Source organism: Falco naumanni, chromosome 4 (assembly GCF_017639655.2).
Source record: "Falco naumanni isolate bFalNau1 chromosome 4, bFalNau1.pat, whole genome shotgun sequence".
Taxonomy (NCBI): Eukaryota; Metazoa; Chordata; class Aves; order Falconiformes; family Falconidae; genus Falco; species Falco naumanni.
In genome coordinates this window covers 20,172,232-20,193,958 of record NC_054057.1, presented here as the reverse complement: position 1 = coordinate 20,193,958, position 21,727 = coordinate 20,172,232, and the positions used below count along the sequence as shown (strand labels likewise).

Below are 21,727 nucleotides of genomic sequence, written 5' to 3'. Positions count from 1 at the left end.
AAAACATCATGTGGGCATGCAGGTGATAGGATTGAGAAGGTATAAGCTTGGTTAAAACTTCTACTGGCAGAGGATCTGAAGAACAAGGACTTCCACAGGCACCTCAGGTGTAAAAGGTGTATCCAGGAAACTGACCCATTACCGAACACTGGGAAACTTTAACCAAGGTCTGAAAAGACCAAGGAACTTAATACTTGTTTTGCTTCATCCTTTCTTCATTAAAACTGACAAGGTCTGCTCTTTGGCTTTTTGAATCTCTGTGCCTAGCAGTAAATTGGGGTGGGGGTGTTGTGGTGTTTGGGACAGAACTACTGCCTGTGGCAAAAAAAAAAGAGCCAAAAAATGGATGAAAAGTGGCAGAGCTGTCAGGCTTACAGAGTAGTAGTTGTCCACAGTTCAAACTAGCAGCCATAGATAAGCGTGGTTTCTCAGGAGCTGATACTGGAGCCAGTATTTCTGTAACATCTTAATCCTAGACAATAGGGCAGAATTTATCTCCTGAAATTCAAGGGTGATGCCAAATTGTAGGAAGTGGCTACATTCAGAGGAATCTCATCAAGCTGGAGGAATGGGCTGGCAAGTACCTTAAGGATTTTTTCAGAGATAATCATATTAAATGAAACAAGAATGCCACATTTTATAGACCATGCCTTGGCAATCTACTCTGGGAAACATTAATCTGACGCAATGCTTTGTCATGCTACACTATCACTGAATTTCTCAAGCAATACTCTTTTTTTTTATTATGCTGCTTAAGCTTGATCAAATGGTTTTTAGATTCTGCATATTGCACGAGTGGATTATAGACGTGTATTTTTTTTCTTGATACAGGAGAAGATGTATGTGTTGCAAGTAAAAGGAATTTAATAGAAAATTCATATTTCCCCTAAGAAATAAATTAGAATATAGTTTATTAATATTGGTAAGGAATAAAGAAGTATTTTTTCTTTAAAATGAATATCTAATGTGTTTTTAATATGTTTAGATTCTTGACTTTTACAACAGATTTGACTAAATTTTTTCCTCAGTCTGTCACTGATTCCCAAGTGAGCTGTCTTTATTGTAGAAAGAGGTAGTTTTTTAAAAGAGTTCTTCACTTGCTTATTGGCGGCAAGTGTTAAGACACTGTAGTACTAATCTCTAGTGTGTGTCTGAACTATTAGGACATTAGAATAAGTTAAATAATCCTTCTAAAGTAAAGGAAATAGACATGCTAAGGAGAGAAGTTATTTTTATAGCATTAAACATTTTTTTCTTGTTATAGTACATGAAAAATATAGCAGTCCTATTTAGTTTCTGTAGCAGAACAGATTGCCAAATTTCAAATTATCTGTCTTCCTATAGCTCATACAGACCAATGCCTTCGTTTGAAAGCAGTATTTCCTGTGCGATTCTGAATTCTTTCAAGATTGAAAAGCAAAATGCCTCTTATTTAAATGATTGTATACTTGATGTGATAGGTGAATTGAAAGTGTGTGTTTTTCATCTGTGGCTTGAGTTTTTTTGTGATGAAAGACTTGTACGCTGGTAGTTGGTACCTAAACAGCAACATATATTGCTATTCAACGGGAGTTTGGTTTGAAAACTGTGTATCAGTCCCTGATTAGTTAATAAAATGATAATGTGCTAGACAAGACTATCAATAAAATATGGTAAAAAGACAAAAATTTATTAGGTCAGAATCTGCAACTTTTTAATAAATGTGTTAAACTGAAAAAGGGAAGTAGATATGTTCATACAGAGGATATTTAAAGACAATAATTTTACTAGAAGCAGCTTAATTAGTATTCTTAATTAGGTTATAGCATTTACCATAAGCAATTAAATGTCTTACTCCAAATACATAGTTTACTTCTCTAAGTTAAATAATTTTTAGAAACTAAAATCCTTCAGTAGCAATCACCACAATGTGAGGTGAGGACTGCTGGTGTCATAATTTTAAATCTGTAACTTTGACATTATACAAACCCACATACTTTTATTTGTTAGACTTGAATTGGAAGATTCAGAGTTGTGTTGGTTTGAGCTTAGGACCTGATGACACCTCGTGACTTCCAGAATTGAATGCTATCTTTTGGATAAGGTTTTTGGATTTATTTGTTGTTTGTTTCACTTTTGTAGGAAACATCAGTATTTTACATGTTACCTAGTGTGAATACATGAAAACAGGGTAGTTTGGTAAGTTAGGACACCAGCACAAATTCAGAAAAGAAATAGTTAGAGGAGTCAATGAGGACACAGGTGGAACTTCGATGATTGCATAGGTGTAAATGGGGACAGATGGACATGCAGAGCTTTTATGGCAGTTGACATCTTTTGTTCTAATGTCTTCACTGCAAATTTTTCTTAGTGTGGTTGGTTGACAATTACAAAATAATAAAAAACCCCTCAAACCTACAAACCTCCCATCTTTTGCTAGATAAGCCACCTACTGGTGCCAGTTTACTGTTATCTCTTGGATTGGAAACACTTAACGGATGTGCTTGTAAGTGTAACTATTTGATATAGCAAATTGTATTTTAGGGTGGTTTAGGAGTTTTTTTTAAAGCTTAATAAGAGAAAAAAGGTTTATTTTTTTATTGGAATCCTAATTTCATAATTTGAAAATATATTGGTTTGTTGATTCTTTGTGATCTAGATTTCTATCTTCTAATATATTTAGCCGTTGAATTTGTTTTAACACCAGATAAAATCTGTATATAAATGTTTGTTTTAATTTCTACCTTTACATTTTGCTGTTACCCTACAGTGGTATTTATCTTAAAAATCTTTGCTGATGATAGATGTGTGGCAGCAGACTTTCTAACAGTTATTTTTCTGTGTATGTATACTCATACTCTGATAATTATATTTTTCACTTAATGTAAGAGTATTAACTACAAAGATAATACTTTATTTTTAAAAGTTTTTACACTTCCTGTAACAGATACCAAGTGCTGGCATTTGCGACAGATGCTGATGAAAGACAAGAAACAGAACAGCAAAAACTTAGTTCTGGAAAAAGACTTGCGGTAAAACCTGTTTGTTTTACATAACCTGTATGGTACGCTAGATACATGTTAGAAAGACCAACGCTAAGTTAAGAGTGGAAACATTGTCTGCTGATAAAGGGCCTGATCCAATTGCCATCAAACACAATGGAAAGACTCCAGTAGATTTCTGTTAAAATTTTTTTGGGCCTCGGTTGTTTAAGTTTGGGCCTTAAAACTCACTTTTTTTCTAAGGAGAAAAAACATCCCAACACCTGTGTACTGGAAACAACCATTTCTAAGGCAGTCTTCGTACTACAGAAACTGTAGTAAAATAGATAAATAGGTACATCTGAAATGCTCGTGTTTTTAATTTAAGTATACTTGTGACTTTGTACTGGATTCACAAAATTAACCTCATGGTAACTGGGAAATCCTTTGCACTTAGAGAAAACTCACCAGTGAAAAATGTTTCCATAAACAGTCAGTATCTTGGACTCCTTTTGTCAGAAACGTGTGGATTTAATGGTCTTCAGGAGGTGTCTGTGACTGAGTTGTAATATTTCAGCTGCCTCCTATTAAGAGCAAGAGCATTTCATTCTCTGTGGTTCTGCAGCAGAATTGCTTGTCTGCTAAATATGCTGTGTAAAATGCTAGATTCAGCATATTTCAGGTATGACAGTAAAAGACTGGGAGAGCATCTTGCTTCCATTGGCTAATTGCAGAATTTCTCAAACTGTAAGTCAGAATCCTACATCTTGAATTAGGAGAAGACATAGTTTTTAATAAGAACTTTGAAAGCTTCATCAGATATGCTGCAAATTAAATACATTTTTAAAACAAGAAGCATACATGAAGACAAATTTAATAAGCCTGGGTTTTTTTCCCTTTGAATTTTAAGATGGCACTTCCAGCTTCAGATATCAGATATGCTAGTATGTTTACTAATGTGTTCTATGTTCTTTAATCAAAATGATGGTTGCTGTTCATATAGGAAGTGCTGATGGTTGACCTCTGATATTTTTTAACTTCAGAAATTCTGGATTTCTGTTTAACCAGCTTGGCAGAAGTCAAAAACAGTTTTTACATGTGTGAATTTGTTGAAATTTCTCAGAGGAGCTGAAGTAAGAAAATGATGAAATGTATCAGTAAGCAGTAGTATTGTTTAAAGATGTAAAGTTACAGGCAAGGCAGGGTTTGTAAGTAGTTGTTTATTAAATCAATGTATATGGTTGGAAAAGTAGACAAGCTATGATATACACAAACATTCTTCAGACTGAAGGGTGTACATTAGTGACTACAAGCATGAATATTGGCTTACACACCTAAAACTGTCTATTTTTCCATTTACATGCATTTGTAGAATAATTTATCACCTTTTGCTGTCTAACCTTGCCCTTAATAACTAAGGGCACGTACAAAAGCAGATTTAAATTATTCTAATACTCTGTTCTTGGATTTAATCGTTAAAGTATAAAGCATTTTCATTTTGCATGGGATATGTATTTAAAAATTTAAATATACTTAAGTGAACTGCATAGCCATCAATTCATGACTATTTTAAAAAGAGGATTTTTTTCTGCTTTACTTACAATAAGGAAAGTTACTGTCTTCAAAATAAGAGGATGTCTCCTTCAAAAAAAGACCTTGATTTTGCTTTATCTACGTTAATGATATACATTTAACTTATGAGTTCTGAACTTTCTCTAAGTTTTGTCTCTAATATGCAGTTGTCAACTGATCTCTGGAACACATTTTTTCTTCTGAAGGTGGATTGGGTATTAAACATCGGAGAGCAAGCACTGGATATATGCGTTGTCTCCTTTAATCAGGCAGTTTCTTCTGTTTTTGTGCTTGGTGAGAGAAACTTCTTTTGCCTTAAGGATAATGGGCAAATTCGATTCATGAAAAAGCTTGATTACAACCCGAGTTGCTTCATTCCTTATTGTTCAGGTTTGTAAAAGGAAAAATCAACTTTAACTTTAGCTTGGTTACTTTTACAGCTAAGATTTCTTTTTTCCCCTCTGAATAAGCTGTTGATTTGTAGAAAATCTGTGGAATCAGAGCTCTCTTTTTGGATGAGGCAGGTTTATTTTAAAATGTTATTTAGGGTGAAGTGTCATGATTTTAAAAATCTAAATAGATATTTTCTCATTACCAAATAGAGCTACAAATGGAAGAATGAGAGGTTTTGGAAGAGTAATGTTTGAGGATGTTCTGTTATTTATGGATAGTTAAAAAAATCAAATTCTACTGCTAGGAGATGAAACTAACAATACATTCTGTGGAAGCAACTTGGTTGGAGGCTACTATAGAACTACAGACTCTTAATACCTCTTCTTTATTAAAGTTTCAAAATCTATCTGATAAATTTTTGACACCATGTCTTATTTTAGACTTAAAATCTAATTTTAGAATTTATAAATATGATCTTAAGAGTCTTCATACTTTATACTTTTCAATTAAGTTATTCTATAAATAAACCTTATAAATGCATACACCTTTAAACAGTATTCACAGGTCAATGAATTAATGAAGAGTGTAAGTAGCTGATATTTACCCTATCATATGTCATATGATAGATATGTATATCTATCCTAGCATGGCAACATGGCAATTAATGAGTCTTTGCTTGTCATGTTTTAAATTACCAAACATGGCTGGCTAAAACCTTGGGAAGTTGTGGCATGTGTTGTATAGTATGCAATTGAAATTGGTACCTATAATTAATCACATATGTCCTTGGTTATTGTCAGTGTAACTTTCATAACTTTTGACACTTTAATTATATTAAATTAATTTATAACAAGTAATGGCTTAAAAGGAAAAGAAAAAAAACATGTAATGATATAAGCGTCAAAAAAAGTACTGGCTTTTGAAACCTTTTAATCCTAAAGCTGTTTTTATATCTTTAACAGTGAAAGAAGGAACAATAAACACACTAATTGCAAACCATAGTAAAATGTTGAACGTTTATCAAGATGTTACACTGAAATGGGCCACTCAGCTTCCCTATATTCCTGTATCCATAAAAGTAGCAAATTTACAGTAAGTAACTTGTTAAAGTTTACTTTTTTCAGTTTAATTTCCAGTTGTGAAATTTGCTTCTAGATCCTAACAAACAGTTCTGAGGTATGTAACAAATAAGGTGGCTTGTAAAAGGAAAATTCAAAGTGTTTTTTCTTTGTTTTGTAAAATATTCATTTTATTAATGGACATACTGTTAATTCTAGAAGAATACTAGAACTGCTGTACTGTGCTTTAGATTTTCTGGTTTTTTTTGAGTGAAGGTAACACCTGAGGTCTTATAGCTCCAGTAGAGTAGTTTCTTCTTTAAAAGAATGAAAAGTGAGGCTTTGCAATCTGGTTAAAATCCTTCCCTGAGACAGGAAAATAGAGAATCTCACTGAAAATCTGTTCTTCATTAAGCATTTAAGAGCATATGAATTCCAGAGATGATTTGTTGGAACAGGTTATTAAACTCCGATGTTAAACTTTGGAAATAAAGGAACTGTTTAAATTGCTGAGGATTGCACTGCAACAGACTGAAACTTTTTGGAAAATATGCATAAGACAGGTGAGGGAAAGAACCGGTTGGCCAGGGGATCAAGTATAGAGAAATTATGATGTATTGATAACTTGTGCTGAGTCTGTCACTGAAACAAGCAAACTACAGAAAAGTTTGGCTAGTGTTTTTACAGTCTATCTTATGCCTGTACTGTGCCACCAGAGCTGTGGTGGGTGCTGGCTGACCAGTGCCTGTGACCACATGGGATGCAGTAGAAGTGTACTTGTCCGGTAGATTATTCCTGATCTCCAGCAGGCTTGTTGTTGCTGTGCCAACATACGCTGGATTGTTCAATACTTGATCATAAGTCATGCTTTTTATCTCACAAGAAACGAAAAAGCAACATCTGACTAACTAGCTCTACTGAGTTGTGGGGAGCAATCTGAGGGATGTGTGTGTTTTGTTTGATACTAATGGTTACCTGATTTTTTTTTTTTTTTAATAATTTGTAATTTTTTTTTTAGACTCTCTGGCAAGAATTGTACTGGCTTTCATCCAGCAGGTCTTACAAGTAGAATACAATGAATAGTCTCAATGGGCCCGTTAGTGTAAACCAAAATTATGCAGGATATGACAGTACAGATTTACAGTTCGGAAAAAATGTTTTTGTCAGAAAAAAATTGAAAAAAGCATTGATTTTACAACAGCAGTTTGTACTAATATTCATATCTACAGTTATTTGTTTGGAAACTCATATTATTGAACCAGCTGTTTCAATAATGCCTCTAAGAAGTTCAAGCAGATTCTGCCTGTTCCACGTGAACTTTTAACACGCAGTAGTTTGATCTTGGTGAGAATGTTGACAGCCTCCTAATTTGTCCCAGATCATTTTGCTAGATGGGTTTAGAATTCCCAAGACCTACTAATGTTAGGGTTTGATTTGGGGTTTTGTTCAGTTGGGCGTGGAGAGACATCAGTCTGTCTCTCTTTATACAGGTACTGTATACAAACCTTTTTAAACAGGTACTGATAGATGAATGAAGGCCTGTGTGTCTAGATCCCGTCGTCTGAAAGGCAGGGAGAAGTCTAGTGCACATGTGTTTCAGAGCTATGCTTCTGTCTTTCTATTTAAAAATGTGGTGTGCTTGTACCTCTTTCTGACATTAAAAAAAAGGTTAGCTAAACAGCAAAACCCAGTAAAGCTTATAAAGGTACTAATTTGGCTTAAATAAAGCATATGTTATTAAAAAGAAAAATAATTGGAAAGGGGATTCTTTGTGGGTCAATGTGATAATGATTTTCTAATACTCCACCCAAGAGAGGCCTCAGTCTTAGTTGGGACCTCTGGGCACTACTGTAACAAAATAATATTAAGTACCTCAATAAGCATAAAGTTGTTAATCCTACACTGCTGAGAGATTGAAGTGCCTTAACTATGTTGTATGTCAATTAATTACTTTCACATCCTTTCCACTTTTATTGCAGTAATACTTAAAAAGTCAACGGAGCATTCTGAAAGCAATTGTCTCTACAGATCATATGTGTTCATCTGTACTTTCTTGTTGGCATGATGTCTGTTACTTTTAATGTATGGCTCTGGCTTTCTGGATAAGAAAAACATTATTAGAAGCTATTTTATGTAAATCCCTTGGTGCAGGGGTAGTGATTGGCTCATAAAAGCAATCATATACTTTATCCTATAATCTTGATAGTATATTTCTAAGATCAGCTGTTCAAGTGCTTTGGAGAATTCAGCTAAATAACTTGTGTTTCTAGTGTGTGTCCCTCCTTATTCTTTATGCATTGATTTTCCCTATTACATTAATGTGAAATGCAGTATTTCCCTATTGCAATATCAGTATGTAAATAATGATAACTCACTACAACATTTGGGACTACATTTCAGCATAAACTTCTTGATTTCCATAACATTTTCAGAAACATGTAAGAAAGAATAGAATCAAAGGTAAGTGGTTACTTATAATATTTTTAGTGAGGTGTTTCTGCACTCTAAAAGTGATGTATATTTAAGCTGTTGAACTACACTTTTTTTGCCTTCTGTTAAAACTTGAATGTTCTCTGTCAGGAAATTGAAAATTTTGTATAAAATCTTGTGATCAGAAACTTGAAGTAGAGGCAAAAATGTGAGAGTTTGTTATTATGGGTTTTACCTCAAGATCTCTGTAACTATGATCACTGAACTGGAAGTTCAGTTCTAATCATTGTTATAGAAGTTTGCCCCTTGTTTTGTTGGAATTTTATATTCTGGTTCTGTTAATGTATGGGAGTTACTGTTTATGACATTGTTTGAATGCTCCTACATGCTTAAAACTGCCTAGACTGCTTTAGAGATATAATCGCTTACAGTGACAATTTGGATTAATTTAAACAGCTTAGGACTTTGTCTCTGCACAATTTAATCTTCCCATTGATGAGCTTGCTAGGACAGTTACATTTTTGCATTTTTGATTTTGCATGATGATTTGTTGTTATCCTTAAAGTTATGGCTGTGCAAAAACATTCTCACTGATGCTGAAACTTGTGAAGAAAATGGTGTAGGTGTTCTGCCAGAATTGATTCAAAACCCCCAAACAACGCCCCCCAAAAAAACCCCAACCCCACCCTTCTAGAGTAACTTGAGAGAAACTATCCATATGCTGCAGTTATAACAGCTGTGGGAAGTTACACAAAGGAGTTACAAGAATTCCTATTCCCCTACCATTTTAAGTGTTGAAATGGTAATTGTGATCAGCAGTGTTTGTTTGGTATCCACCATAATTATATAAATATCTTCTTAGCACTGACTTCAAAGTCCATTCCCTTTTTGACTTGCTCTTTAGTTTGCATTTTTCTGTTTCATCAGAGACCTCATCTCTAAGACCCTCCTTGTACCTTCACATCTCCTTTGTGAAGGAAATTTCATTAGCAGTATCTCTTATGTTTATAGATTATACATTTTATGAATTTGTCACTTTTTGATGCTTCCTAAAATGTACTAGCTTTTCCCTCCCTTCTCTCCCCCTCATAATTCAGATAATTGTGTGGGTAGCAAGGCTGTAGGATTGTGGTTCCTACACAGAGTTCCTGTTAGCTAAAGTGCCTCATATGAAAGTAATTTTCTTCCCGTTAGCAGGGATTTGAGCCTGCAAACACAAGTGACTTAATAGTCCCCCACCAAAAAGGTGGAGTATGTTTGTCTGAATCATCTGAAATAACTTGTTCAGAAAGTAGCAGAAAGTCCATTTTTAAGGGCCTATCACAAGCTGTGTTTGTTTTTCTGATCCTGAATTATCCTATCTCCATATGCTTGACCATAAAAGGTTCTTGGGGTAGATTAGAATACTTAGACAACTACTTTTCTATTTATTTGACACTAACTCACTTGGCAAAGCTGTTCCTAGGAGTACCATGTTTTTTAATGGCTGATTGATTGCATTAAGTATTATTCTGACCTGGCTGGCCTGAAACTAGAACATTATGTTAAGGTGCTTTCAGTCTGAAGCAAAATAGCTCATGTTGCTAGCCTCAGGGATGTTTCCATCACAAACATCTGAAATTCCCCTGTGGGTTGAGCTAAAACCACACAGAGCATTATAGCTTGGACATAGTCTCAGGAAAGGGGTTTCTGTTTTGATCACTTCCAAGTTACAAACCTGTTCTTGTGATAGGAAAGCACGAAGCCTTTACATCAGGGACTTTGTTTCTTCTGAACATTTTTCAAGTTCAGTAGTCTTAATTTTAATACTTGGTTTTGTTTGTACACAGCCTTCAAGTTATATCTGGTAAGCCTGTGAATGCTAAAAGGTAGCCTGACTTTTTTTCTTTTAAACTGAAATAGGCTGCAAGCTTCCTCAAATACCTCTTTTTTCAAGTCTGTATTTCATGATGTCCCTGATTTTGGTTTTTTGTGCTTTCAGCTGTCCATCAAGAAATGAAGTCTGGTGGTACCTATATGGCAAAAGAATGTTAATTTCATGTGGAATTTATCAGCAGGCACAGTCCTAACAGTAAACTAGCCTTCTCTCAAGGTTTAGGGGATGTCTTATGGGAAAGGTATTCCTTCCCCCTTTATTTAATCTACTGGGGACTCTTAAGAATTTAGGCACCAGTATATCCTTGGGCTTCATGTTTAAATGAAGGATGTTTTCACCTTCAGTCACATTGGAATTTGATTAGAAATACCCAAAATAAAAAACTTTAGTCACCTGTAGTGCTTGTCTATAGATAATCAAATGCATTGCATGTGTGGTGCCTCTTGCTTTTAGGAGCTACATCTGGGAATTAGAATGTGGGAATCATCTTTCTTACGTGAGCATTTTATATGTACTACTATATCTGTGAACAGAAGGACTTTTCTTCATGGAAGAAAGATTCTTGAAGCAAATAACCCACGAAATAATATGTATGCCTTGTAAAATGTGAACTTCCTTTTATTACAAGGGGTTGACAGGCATGACCAAGTTGGTAAAAGTTACTAGAATATTTGCTTTCACATTCATTTATTTGACAGATAAATATCATTTTACTTGGTAATGAAACAGCGTGTTTTCTGAAGAGGAAATATAAAGCAGTCTGGAAAGGATTTTTGTACAGAAGTAATTTATTACCTTTAAAGAATACGAATTTCTGAGTGTCTTAAAATATTAAATTTCCAGAACCAAACTTTTTAGCTTGACTTAAGCTATTAAATACATTTTCATTATTTGAGATGGGGAAAAAAATAATTATCTTCTTTAAAATAAAGTAACTGTTGAAAATCCAGGAAATAAACGTAGACTTTATATGTTCAAGATGGCAAGCGGGGCTACTTACTAAGCTTTATCCACACTTTAACTCTTCATGGACTTCAAGTCTGCCTAGGTTTATACTAGGGAATAATCCCATAAAAATATCACAGGGTCCCATGTCTTCACCACTGGTTCTGTTTTGCTCAGTTTGCTGTCAAAGTGGGTTTTTTTCCTGCTAAATGCTAGTGCTAAAACTGACTATGGCATTTGAAATTTACTTAGGTAATTTTTCTTACTGCTTCTCTAGGTATGATCACTACGGGGTTGACTATAGGGGCGACGCCTGAGCTCCTAACATCAGTGTTATGAACTACCAGCCCATTAAGAATGTATCACATAGTAATGTAGTTTTCAGCCATCTCTTAAAGCCAGATACCCACAGGCTTTCGGTGTTCATGTTTTGACTTATGCTGTTATGTATTTCATTATAGATTCTACTGAATCAGAGACTTAAAGTAATAAATTTAAAGTCACATAGTGTAGGCTGAGATGCAGGAAATACTGTGGCTTACTGAATCACTTTCAGAGTTACTGACTTAAGATGCTATAATAGTGTCCAATTTTCTTACTACTTGTAAGATAAAATAAAGTAATTCTGTAGGTCTAAAATTTCTAATGTTGTTCTTGTATGAGTCCTTCTTCTCCTTGCAGAAATAATAAAGAAGCAGAGGCTAATGAAGGTACTTAAAATAATTTTCTATGTAATAATTTTAATTAGCATTTGAATATTTATATTGTCCCATATGGTGCTGATAGCTATGGCTTACTATACTTTCCTGTCTCTTGGAAGATCCTCACTTGTGTTATGGTTATATAGGTGCATTACAAGAGAGTATTTTACAATATTTTAAAATAAAGTTAGTTTTGGAGACAGTGACTTCTAATTTTCTGAAGCGATAGTGTCTTGCTGTGTCCCGAGTGATCATTTTACTCCTAGCTACTCTTTCATTTTTTCTTGCATCTTTTCTAGTAAAAGCATGTGTAACATGCCTAACAGATGGCTAGTGTAAAAAGGTGTGTACATTGTTGTTTAGTTATCTAGTCATTTCCAGCCCATTTTGCTTGAAGGTAATAATTTCTTGCTACTTGTCTTTGACTTTTCTGTTTTACTATGTTCTACTACAGGCATGTGGCATTCATTCTTTAATAACCAGAGATGACCGCTTAAGGATACTTATAGATCAAAGTAGGAAGGATTCTTGGCCTGACAGTCTGATGTGCCACCTTTGAACTGTCAGTGTTACTGTTGGCCTTAGCTGTTTGAGACCATACAAGCAACAATGAATGTCTGCAAAAAAATTCCTGGTGCTTTAACTCTAGGTTCAAAAGGATATGCGAGGAGGGAGTGGGTGATTTTTATGGCTTAGTAGCTTACTGTGTATTCTAATACTCTGCTCCTGTCCAGTCTCTCGCCATTAGTCTGCAGCTTGACTGCAAGGCTGAGAAGTATTATTCTGGTGACAGTGACCAATACAGATTGTTGCTACACCATCTCTGGTGCACTTTAAGCATAAGCCAAATGGTATGTGCTGCTGCACTTCAGGATCTTTAATCAGTTTGCATTTTGAAGGGAAACGTGCTACTGAAAGATGCATTTATTGTTTATTGCATTTAAAAACAATCCCATCTTCAAGCCAACACAAAAAATTTAAGAATTTTAGTTTTTGGAGCATACATCAATGCAGAGACTAACTTTTTTACCTTCTAGAAAAATAGTTAATACAATACTTCTTGGATTTTCTGATTCATTAGTATTTCATAACTGTAGAATGACTAGTGAGAAATGTGTGGTTTGTATACTTATTTGCCTATTGAGGTATAAAGTTCCTAAAGACTGTTGTTTGCTGGCTTCGTAGAACCAAGACGTGTCTTCTGTATATGAGTAATAGTTTGAGCCTGACATAGTTAACATGTTTGTAACTTCATGGCACTTTATCTGAATTCAGATTCAGCAACATGTCTCCATAAATAAAAGAACGTCACTTAATTTTGTGTCAAAACAAAGACTTTAAATACTAAGTCCCAGGTTTGAACTCATATGTAGCCCAACAGAATGATCAATTTAATTTAAATGAGGTATGTGAATCAAAAGATGGGAGTTCAGAGCTCTGGTGTGTAGCCATTGGTTGAAAATGTCCTTTATGAAGTTTTAGCTTCCAATATTTGTTAAAGAAAATTAAAATCTGCGATCCGTTTGCAAGTGAGAAAATACTGGCCTGGTCCAAATACGAACTTGAAATTAAAACTTGTGCTCTGGCACAGAATCATAGTACATTGGGTGGTTAGATGAATGTACTTTGTGTAGCTGGGCTCTCCAAACAGTAGAAAGGCAAGAGGAACTGAATTTAACTGGAAAAAATATGAAGAAGTATTGTAGTTGAATTAAGTATATAAGGTGTAAAAGTGCAATCACATCTAGGTTAATAGTAGGTGGAGTCAAAATGAAACCCCTCTCATTGAATTTTTTAGCTATCCAAATGCTTGAAAATACTTTGTTCTTCATTCCAGCCCATCTGTTATTCCTTATTATAACTGACATCACCGCAGCTACCACAACTGTTAAAGAATCACCGTATAAAAATGGCAAAACTTACATATAAACCCAGCAAAACTTAGCACTTATTACATGGTTTTATGGAAAGAAAACTGCAGGAATAAAACTTTATAGTTTATTGAAAGATTTTTCCCTTTTCTGTACAGTAATACTGTAATAGAATCAATGCCAGTTATGACGCACAGTATGAACCGTTCAGTTATATATGAATATATATAAATTTTTATTTGAGTGTTCTGTAAGAATGTTGCCTGATCAGAGAAGTTAAGTGCAGAGAATTCTAGAATCTTTCTACTTAACCATAACTGCATTTTAAAGAAATGTTTTTATGGAGGGGAAAAAAAATAATTGTATTTGTTTTTCATCAGTAAATTGCCACTGGATTGTCAAGAGATGGCAACATAAAACATTACTCTTTTTAAAGGCTTTTTAAAGAAATAACGTTAATGTGTGTAGCTTAGCCACAAAATATGAATGTGATTGTATTTCTTTTATCTTAGTAGGATTCTGATCCTGCAAAAGACATGGATATGCCAAATACTATGCCCTGCATATACTGTGATTCATGACTGGGCTTTCTAGCACGTTAGTTTTGAATTATATTTACTGTATGATACTAAGCACATGCCCATATTGCCAGTTCTCCTAATTTTATTACATGTAACTTAGTTGCTTTTTCAAAAAGCCTACTTTTTACAGTCATATGGTTTTGTAAGTGTTTCAACCTACTTTAGAATAACACTTAAAATATTCCTACCCTCGTGGTTCTAGAGAAAGCCTTGGAAGTGGAAATTCTAACTACTCAAGAACAAGTTACTCCCCCTCTAGTACTGAAAATAAAATACTTTTAAACAAATAGCCCGGGTTTTTATGGTCAACCTGCAATTTCTCTGTGCCTGTTCATGTTGTGATGGAGTACAGTGTGTGTGTATAATATATATATGTATTAGGTTCTGAACTCAGTCTTGGAGTTGGGTATTGAGGTAGGCTGGAGTTTATGGATCTATTGTGACACTTGCTGTGCCCATGGAAGCGCTGGACATCTTGTTTGAAAAACCGTTACTATGAACAGTCTAAGGCTGTTGATTTTGAAGATCTTGATTATTATGCTATGAACATGAAAGACGTTTTTTCATACAAGGACCAGTAGGTGGGACATTTATGTCAAGGTATGGAGATGAGAGTCAGCTGGCAGTGCGAAGTGCCAGAGATGCTTTTAAAGAACAGCTCTGCTTTTTACAAAACAAGGTGAAGGGACAATGGTAAGTATTGTTAAAAGTAACAGTGTATGCACTTTTTCCTGCCTGAAATGCTGGTGAATTTTGAAGCTTGCAGGCATATCACTGTTACACTGTGTGGAGAAAGAGATGGGAATTAATTGGAGTTGAATGTTTTTAGAGTTATGTAATTATTCAATCCTTTCAGAATAAATCTGTGGTAAAGACACGTCACGGTTATTCTTGTTAGCCTCTTTGTAGTCTGTCTAGTTTTCCTTGTGACAGTTAAGAATAAGCTTTATCTAAACCAATAAACTTTACTAGAGTATAGATCTTATCAGTATAACACCTTGTGCTTATTTAGTCAGAAGCAGAGGTGCTAGGGGCCTCTCCAGCTTGCTTGGAGTGAAATGGACTCTAACCATTATCTTCAAGTGGGAGAACAGAAGGTTTAGATGAAGGATAAACTTTTGAGGCCCGCCATATCCTATAATCACAATGCTTAGCTGCTACCTTTTGGTATAGCCTTTGAGCCTTTGGAAGCTGTATACCTGTCTTGCCAGTGAGCGAGTTTGGCCTTGAAACAGATTTTAGACTTCAGGTGAAGGAGATGCAAATGAAAAAATATGTATTACTTCACGTAGCTCTTGACAGAGAATGAAGCATCGAGAAGTTTTAGGTATGTCACAGTAGGTCTTGATTTCTTTCTTACTGCTATCACTGGTACTGTCATAAAAGCAATCACAATGTAATTTCTCTTGTTTCTTGTTATTTGGAGCTCTGACCCAGGGGCTGCACTCTTATTTAGTTTTCTTATCAGTCCTCACATTTTCAATTCAGATGATGCCAGTAAGTGTCAGGTGTGGAACTGTGATAATAAATAGTGCAATGTGGAAGTTATGAACTTTTCCTGGAATATATTATACTTCAGAGCTTTTTACATTTTCTTGCCTAAAGCAAGATAATATATTTCTGGAGGCCTCTGTCATCACCCTGAATATACTGTTTTTATTCTACTTGTGACAAATACTAATTTTAATATAAACCTGCATCTTGTATTGCTGGCTACTTTAGTTTTTAATAAAACTTCCACTGGTTTTGAAATGCTTTTGATTTTATATTTTAAACAACATGAAAGTAAGTTTGTTAATCCTTCAGATAAAAATTAATTTTATGTGTAATTTGTAGCATGAGCTTAAATCACATGTCTAGCCTGCCTATACTAGTATGCGTGTTCCCTGCCTGAAGGAATCAGAAGTTGATGTCATGCATGGATGTCTGTCCCTCTGAATGCATTTTTAAATCTTAACCTGTTAAGATACACTTACATCTAAATTGTCAAGCTATTGTATTGACCCTATTACAAAAAAAAACCCACATAAAAACCAACCACCAACCTGCTTCATTTGATGTGATATGATAGCTTTTAAGGCTATTCTGTGACAGAGCTCTGCTGCTTGGCTTGCCTGCACACGCCTTGTTGTGCTGCCCCGCAGATGGCAGTAGTGGTCTGGCAGAGAAGACCCCTGACCCAAACTTTTGTATTAACTTGACAGTAAAAGTAAAACCAATTAATTTCCATTGCTTTTTAAATTTTATTGTTTGACAGAAGATGCTCCTTTTTATTTGATTACTGGATGGTGTTTGGCATATTAAGGCAAAAAGTCTCTTTCAAAGAGAAAACTACACAAGCTAGGGATGTGTCTGAATTTGTTGTTCAGTAAGGCACTAGTCTGTTGTTTTGTGGTATGGTGTCACCATGTAAAGGTGCTGGTGAAAATGTCTTCACTACCAAGTAAAAAGAGTGAAAGTACTTTGCAAGACCTGGAACCTGTAGAATCCTTCAAGTGTCAAAAATGGTATCACTTTGGCCAACTTCAGGTTTTATTCAGTTCTGACTCTCAGTGGATTTCAGTGCTTATAAGAGGGGATAGGTGTTGACCTGTTGTTCTAGACATAAGTTCTCTCTTTTTAACTGTTTTTCCACTGGTTATCAAGACAAAATCATTTTGTTTCCCTCTTCAAATCTCATTATTTTTTTAACTAGATTTGTTACGTGGTTTTCTATTAAGATCAGCAATCCTAAACTATCACGTAAGTGGGAAACATTAGCACTCTTCTGTAATGTAACAGCACAAAATATTTACCACGTAATGATATTCAATATAATTATGTATTGTTGAACAATTATAATTGAACGCTATATTTACATTGTTTGCATGTCCTCTGCAGAATATGCAGAGCATATTATATATATAACATAAATAGCCCTAAAAGGTTTTAGTTTCCGAGAGCAGATGGCCTGTTTTCATGTGTAATAGCAGAATGAGGAAGTCTTACAAGTATTACTTTTGATGTAAAGTTGACCAAAAATATTTTTTTTAATGAGGAAGGGATGCTCAAAGGAGCTTTGAGGGTGCTCCACAGATACCCAAAACCAGTTAAAAATTGGTTGTAGCTGGCACTGAGTTGCACCGTGTATACTTAAAGTACTCAGCTGAAGGTCTGATTTTGGAGTGTGTGTTAAATAAGAGTAAGATGTGCTTTTGATTTTTGCTCCCATTAATTCATGTTAGAAAATTCTTGTAATTTATTACTCCTAGTCTGATCTTCCTTCAGCATTTTATGAAATATTTCACACAGTTACAGCTAAAATGACATTGAAATGGTAGTGAGACTTATAACAATTTGGTTTTTCCAAAGCACTAAACTTAAAAGTGCTATTGTAGTTATGCTTTTGCATGTAATTTCTTCAGAGGATGATAAAATGAGGAGAGAATTAGATTCAAAATGCTTCAGCACAATTCAGGAATTAGTTTCTTAATTTAGTAGTTTATAAATAGTACATTATCAATAAGGGACTGAAAATAGTATTGCAGAGATCTTATTTTCTAAAATGATTGTTACGAGTAATATCAATTAAGACTACTTCTGAAATTGAGGTATAATTTTATGTGCTGTTATAAATATAAATAAAGATGTAAACAGTGTCAATAACCAGACCTTGTCCTAAGAGCTGTCCAAGGCTTACCTTGTGTCATTCAAGTAGAACTCAAGGCTTAGCTTGTGTCATTCAAGTGGAACTCAGAATTATAGATTCAACTTCTAAGTCAATTGCTTGAGTAATCAGTTTGGTATTATATAACTGGAAACATGCAAAGCATTTTAATTTCTTCAAGAATTATGTTGTGAGCAATTTGTTTTGTAAGAGAAGACCTACAAAAAGCATATGCCATTATTATTACCCAGAATCCAATAAAAGATAGTTTTAAAAATTATTACCATATGTGTGTAGGAGTTGCTTTGTACTGTAAAGTTATTTTAGATACCAGAATAATTTGTTTCATACTTTGAGTTCCTTACTGTTAAAGTGTCCCCTTAGATTTGTTATTACTCTGACTATTGTGTGATATATAGTAAAAAAATAGTTTACAATAAAAGAAATTTAACAAGTAATTGAAATTCCAGATTGTGTGCAAAATGTGCCAAATGAAGTAATGGTATTTGCAGGAATATTGTATGACTGCAGTAGCTGTAGGGAAACTACTATAAAACTGTTAAATATGCTTCCCCTCCCCCTGCTGTCTTTAACCACAGTTATAAAAGCTTGAGAGAATAAAGCAGTCTTGACTGGCTGACAAACATTCCAATAGAGAAATTAATGTATTATAAATCACATGTTATAATGGTTACCCAAATTTTTCTTGTTGTTTCTATTTATGTACAAATTCATGGACAACTTTAACAAGGAAAGATTACTGAAAAAGGCTGTTTCATTTTTGTATTATGTTTCATGTTGAACAATCTTCTTAGAACCCAGCAAAAAGTAACTGAAGCAAAGGAAAAGTGTCATTTGTAATGCTGCTTTCTTAAACCAGTGCTTTTGTCTCTGAGCTAGTGCGGACTTAAAGGATGTCATGACTAACAGGAAAGTTGGTTGAAATGAGTTTATTTTAAGATGGAGGTTTTGAATGTGCATTCTGTAATGCTGACATAAACTCAGAAGTAAGAAAAGTGTAATTCATATAGGAGAATCACCTCACGGGTCGGAGTTAATTTTGTTTGGTAGTCTGATTATCTGCAGATGACTGCCAACTTAAAGATATGTAGGAAGGACTGTATTTACAAACCAGTTTTGAATCTATTATACTGTAGTAGTATATCTTCAAAGATTTATTGCTAACAGTGTAGCTATGTTTTTTTTTCCTGCCCTTTGATTTACATTCAGATGTTCTCACGGATCTTTCCCTCTTAGCTTAACTGGAAAGAAATTTTAAGATTGTCCAAAGCCATTGCTGGAGAATTTTCCAAATTGTCTCATTTTCAGGTGTCAGTTTTCTTTCCTTGGTTGTGGAACAAGCTCATGATGCAGTTTCTGTTGTCCCATTTTAATTTTTTTATTTATTAGTAACTTCATTGTTTGATTAACTAAATAGCAAAGTTTGTTTGCTACCAAATACACTGGGGCAGTGTATTTGATAGTATGGTAGCATCTGCTTCAACAATATCCCTTTTTTAAAGACTTACTGTGCCCATGGCCAGTGTGGCAAAAGTCTTTGCAAACACTTGGCAAGTATTAAAGTAACCCTATACATTAGGTGTTATTTGCATAACTTTACCAAGACCCAAGTATTCACAATAGTCTGTCTCCTTGCTTTGTCGGTATACGGATCTCAAGGTCAGCCCAATGTATTTATTCCATGTGCCATCCAGAATTCTGTGAATGTTGCACAGATATGTGTTCTACAGAGTTTTTTGGACATAAGGAAACTGGAATGAGTGGTTCTGCGTGTAAGCCCAACAGGCTCAGTCCTGTGCAAGAAAACCAACTACAGTCAGCAACAAATATTCAAGCAGCCAGAGAAACCAGGACTCTTGCCTTGCTCTCACTTTGACTTGAGAGTTTACAATTTGTCAGAAATAATGGATGCAACCCTCAAGCTTACAGGTCACAAATAGGCCATCACATTCACTGGACTGTTGCTAACAGGTACTGGATATTTAAAATGAAAATCGGTATTGTCTTCTACTTTCTTTTCTTAAAGTATTTGTTGGGAGAGGCTTGGCATATCCAGCCTTATGGTGTTCACAAACACAGCTTGCTATTACAGTTTTCTTAGTTTTTGTAGTGAATGCTAAATATATGTTAAAAATTGCCGTGGTAGCTAGAAGCTTTTCTGTGGCAATAGGAACAGTAGTCCGAAAAGACAAGACTGTTTCCGTTTAAGATGAGCTTATGTAATAGATAAGGACAACAGTGTGTTTTGATCCCTGGTGTGTGTGTTCTGTTCCAGAAGGCAGCTCAGATTTGTGTGTTTCACCTGCAGCGAAGGACTAACTGGAGATACCTGTTGTCCAAAAAAAACCCCTAACCATTCATTCACAGGTCAACCAGCAGATTTATTTCATTCACTGAGTAAAAATCACTTTCTGTAGGAAGAGAAAGCTCAAACTTACCTGTGCAAATACTTATTTGTATAGTGGACAGTGGGGTCTTAATTTCTGTATGCAGTTATAATATAACTGTACAGAGTTCAGATGATCTCTGTTGCAGCATAGTTTTTCCAGAGTATTTGATTGTAGTTGTGAAACCAACACTGGATTGTGGCCTTAGTGTTCTGTAAAAGAGCATTTTGGCCTGTCCCATTGGGCCATCAGTTATCCAAATTAATCTGTGATACCTGTTTGCCTTCATAATTGCTATTACCCTAGAAAAATTTGGAATAAGATTTCTTGTCTGTGTGTACTGGAGCGATGCTACAAGACAACATAGGAAACCAGAAAGAATTTTATCTTTTATATATAGCTACCTGTTTTTTAATGAGGATTGTACCAGAGGAGGTGCTTGAAAGGTATCAGTGTATGTAAGTTAAAATAATTTTTGTTAATTCTTTATGAATTATAGTTTGAACACATATAAGTTAAATGTTTTACATAGGTTTAATTAGTGGGATAGTGAATTAGGCTTTCTGATAAAAATTGAGATTTATATCTAAGAAATTTGTCTTGGCTTTATATGACAATCGTATTTGTTTAAAAGGTAGTGCTTGCTATGAGATATTTTAAGTATGGAATAAGAGCAAATTACTGTCATGAACGTGTCACCTCATGATTATGAAAATAAATACATGAGCTTTTGAAAAAGCTATGAAAGCTTTTAATTTTTTTAATAAAAGAGAGAACTTTCCATTTATGTCTCATAACTTTTGCTGTTAACATCTGCATCTATGCTAGTCTTTCTTTACTGTTTAGTTCCTCTTCTGTATAGGAGTAACCTTCAAATTAAGCAAAATGTTGGCAGTACTCCCTGTTGTCTCATAAACTGTTAAATAGTTTCCTAAATCTTGCATTTGCACGGTACATGATCAGATAAACAAAATGAGTGAGATTCTTATAGGAATAAGTTCAATTAAGTACTGTTCCCTCGAGAGAAGAGAGACTATAGTGTAGCTAATAAAACACTCATTTGTATTGATACAGAGTGGTGTAAGGGGAATGTTCTAAATCCATGTGGCTTCCTTTCAGAAAGGTACTGCAGGGAAGAGGTAGCCAGGATTTGAACTGAGCACAGTAGTTGCAGTAGCAGCCAAAGAATGAATATGGGGAGCTACTGATACCATCAAAGTCCTACTGCTGTCTTCACTGTGAACGTATTCTATCCATTTGTGATTTCTTCTAATGCATCCTTTCCC

The 21,727-nt window shown here is 34.7% G+C and overlaps 1 protein-coding gene across 3 annotated transcripts in view; it reads left to right on the top strand.

Moving 5' to 3' along the window:
• Nucleotides 1–21,727, top strand: part of BBS9 (Bardet-Biedl syndrome 9) — a 310,952-nt gene that overhangs the window by 35,634 nt on the left and 253,591 nt on the right. For 2 of the 3 annotated variants that reach the window (XM_040589504.1, XM_040589506.1), the window contains 3 exons: nt 2,927–3,011; nt 4,700–4,922; nt 5,888–6,017. In XM_040589504.1, coding sequence (XP_040445438.1) covers nt 2,927–3,011; nt 4,700–4,922; nt 5,888–6,017 — 438 coding nt within the window. The remainder of the gene's footprint in view (nt 1–2,926; nt 3,012–4,699; nt 4,923–5,887; nt 6,018–21,727) is intronic. The other variant, XM_040589505.1, reaches the window with a different exon arrangement.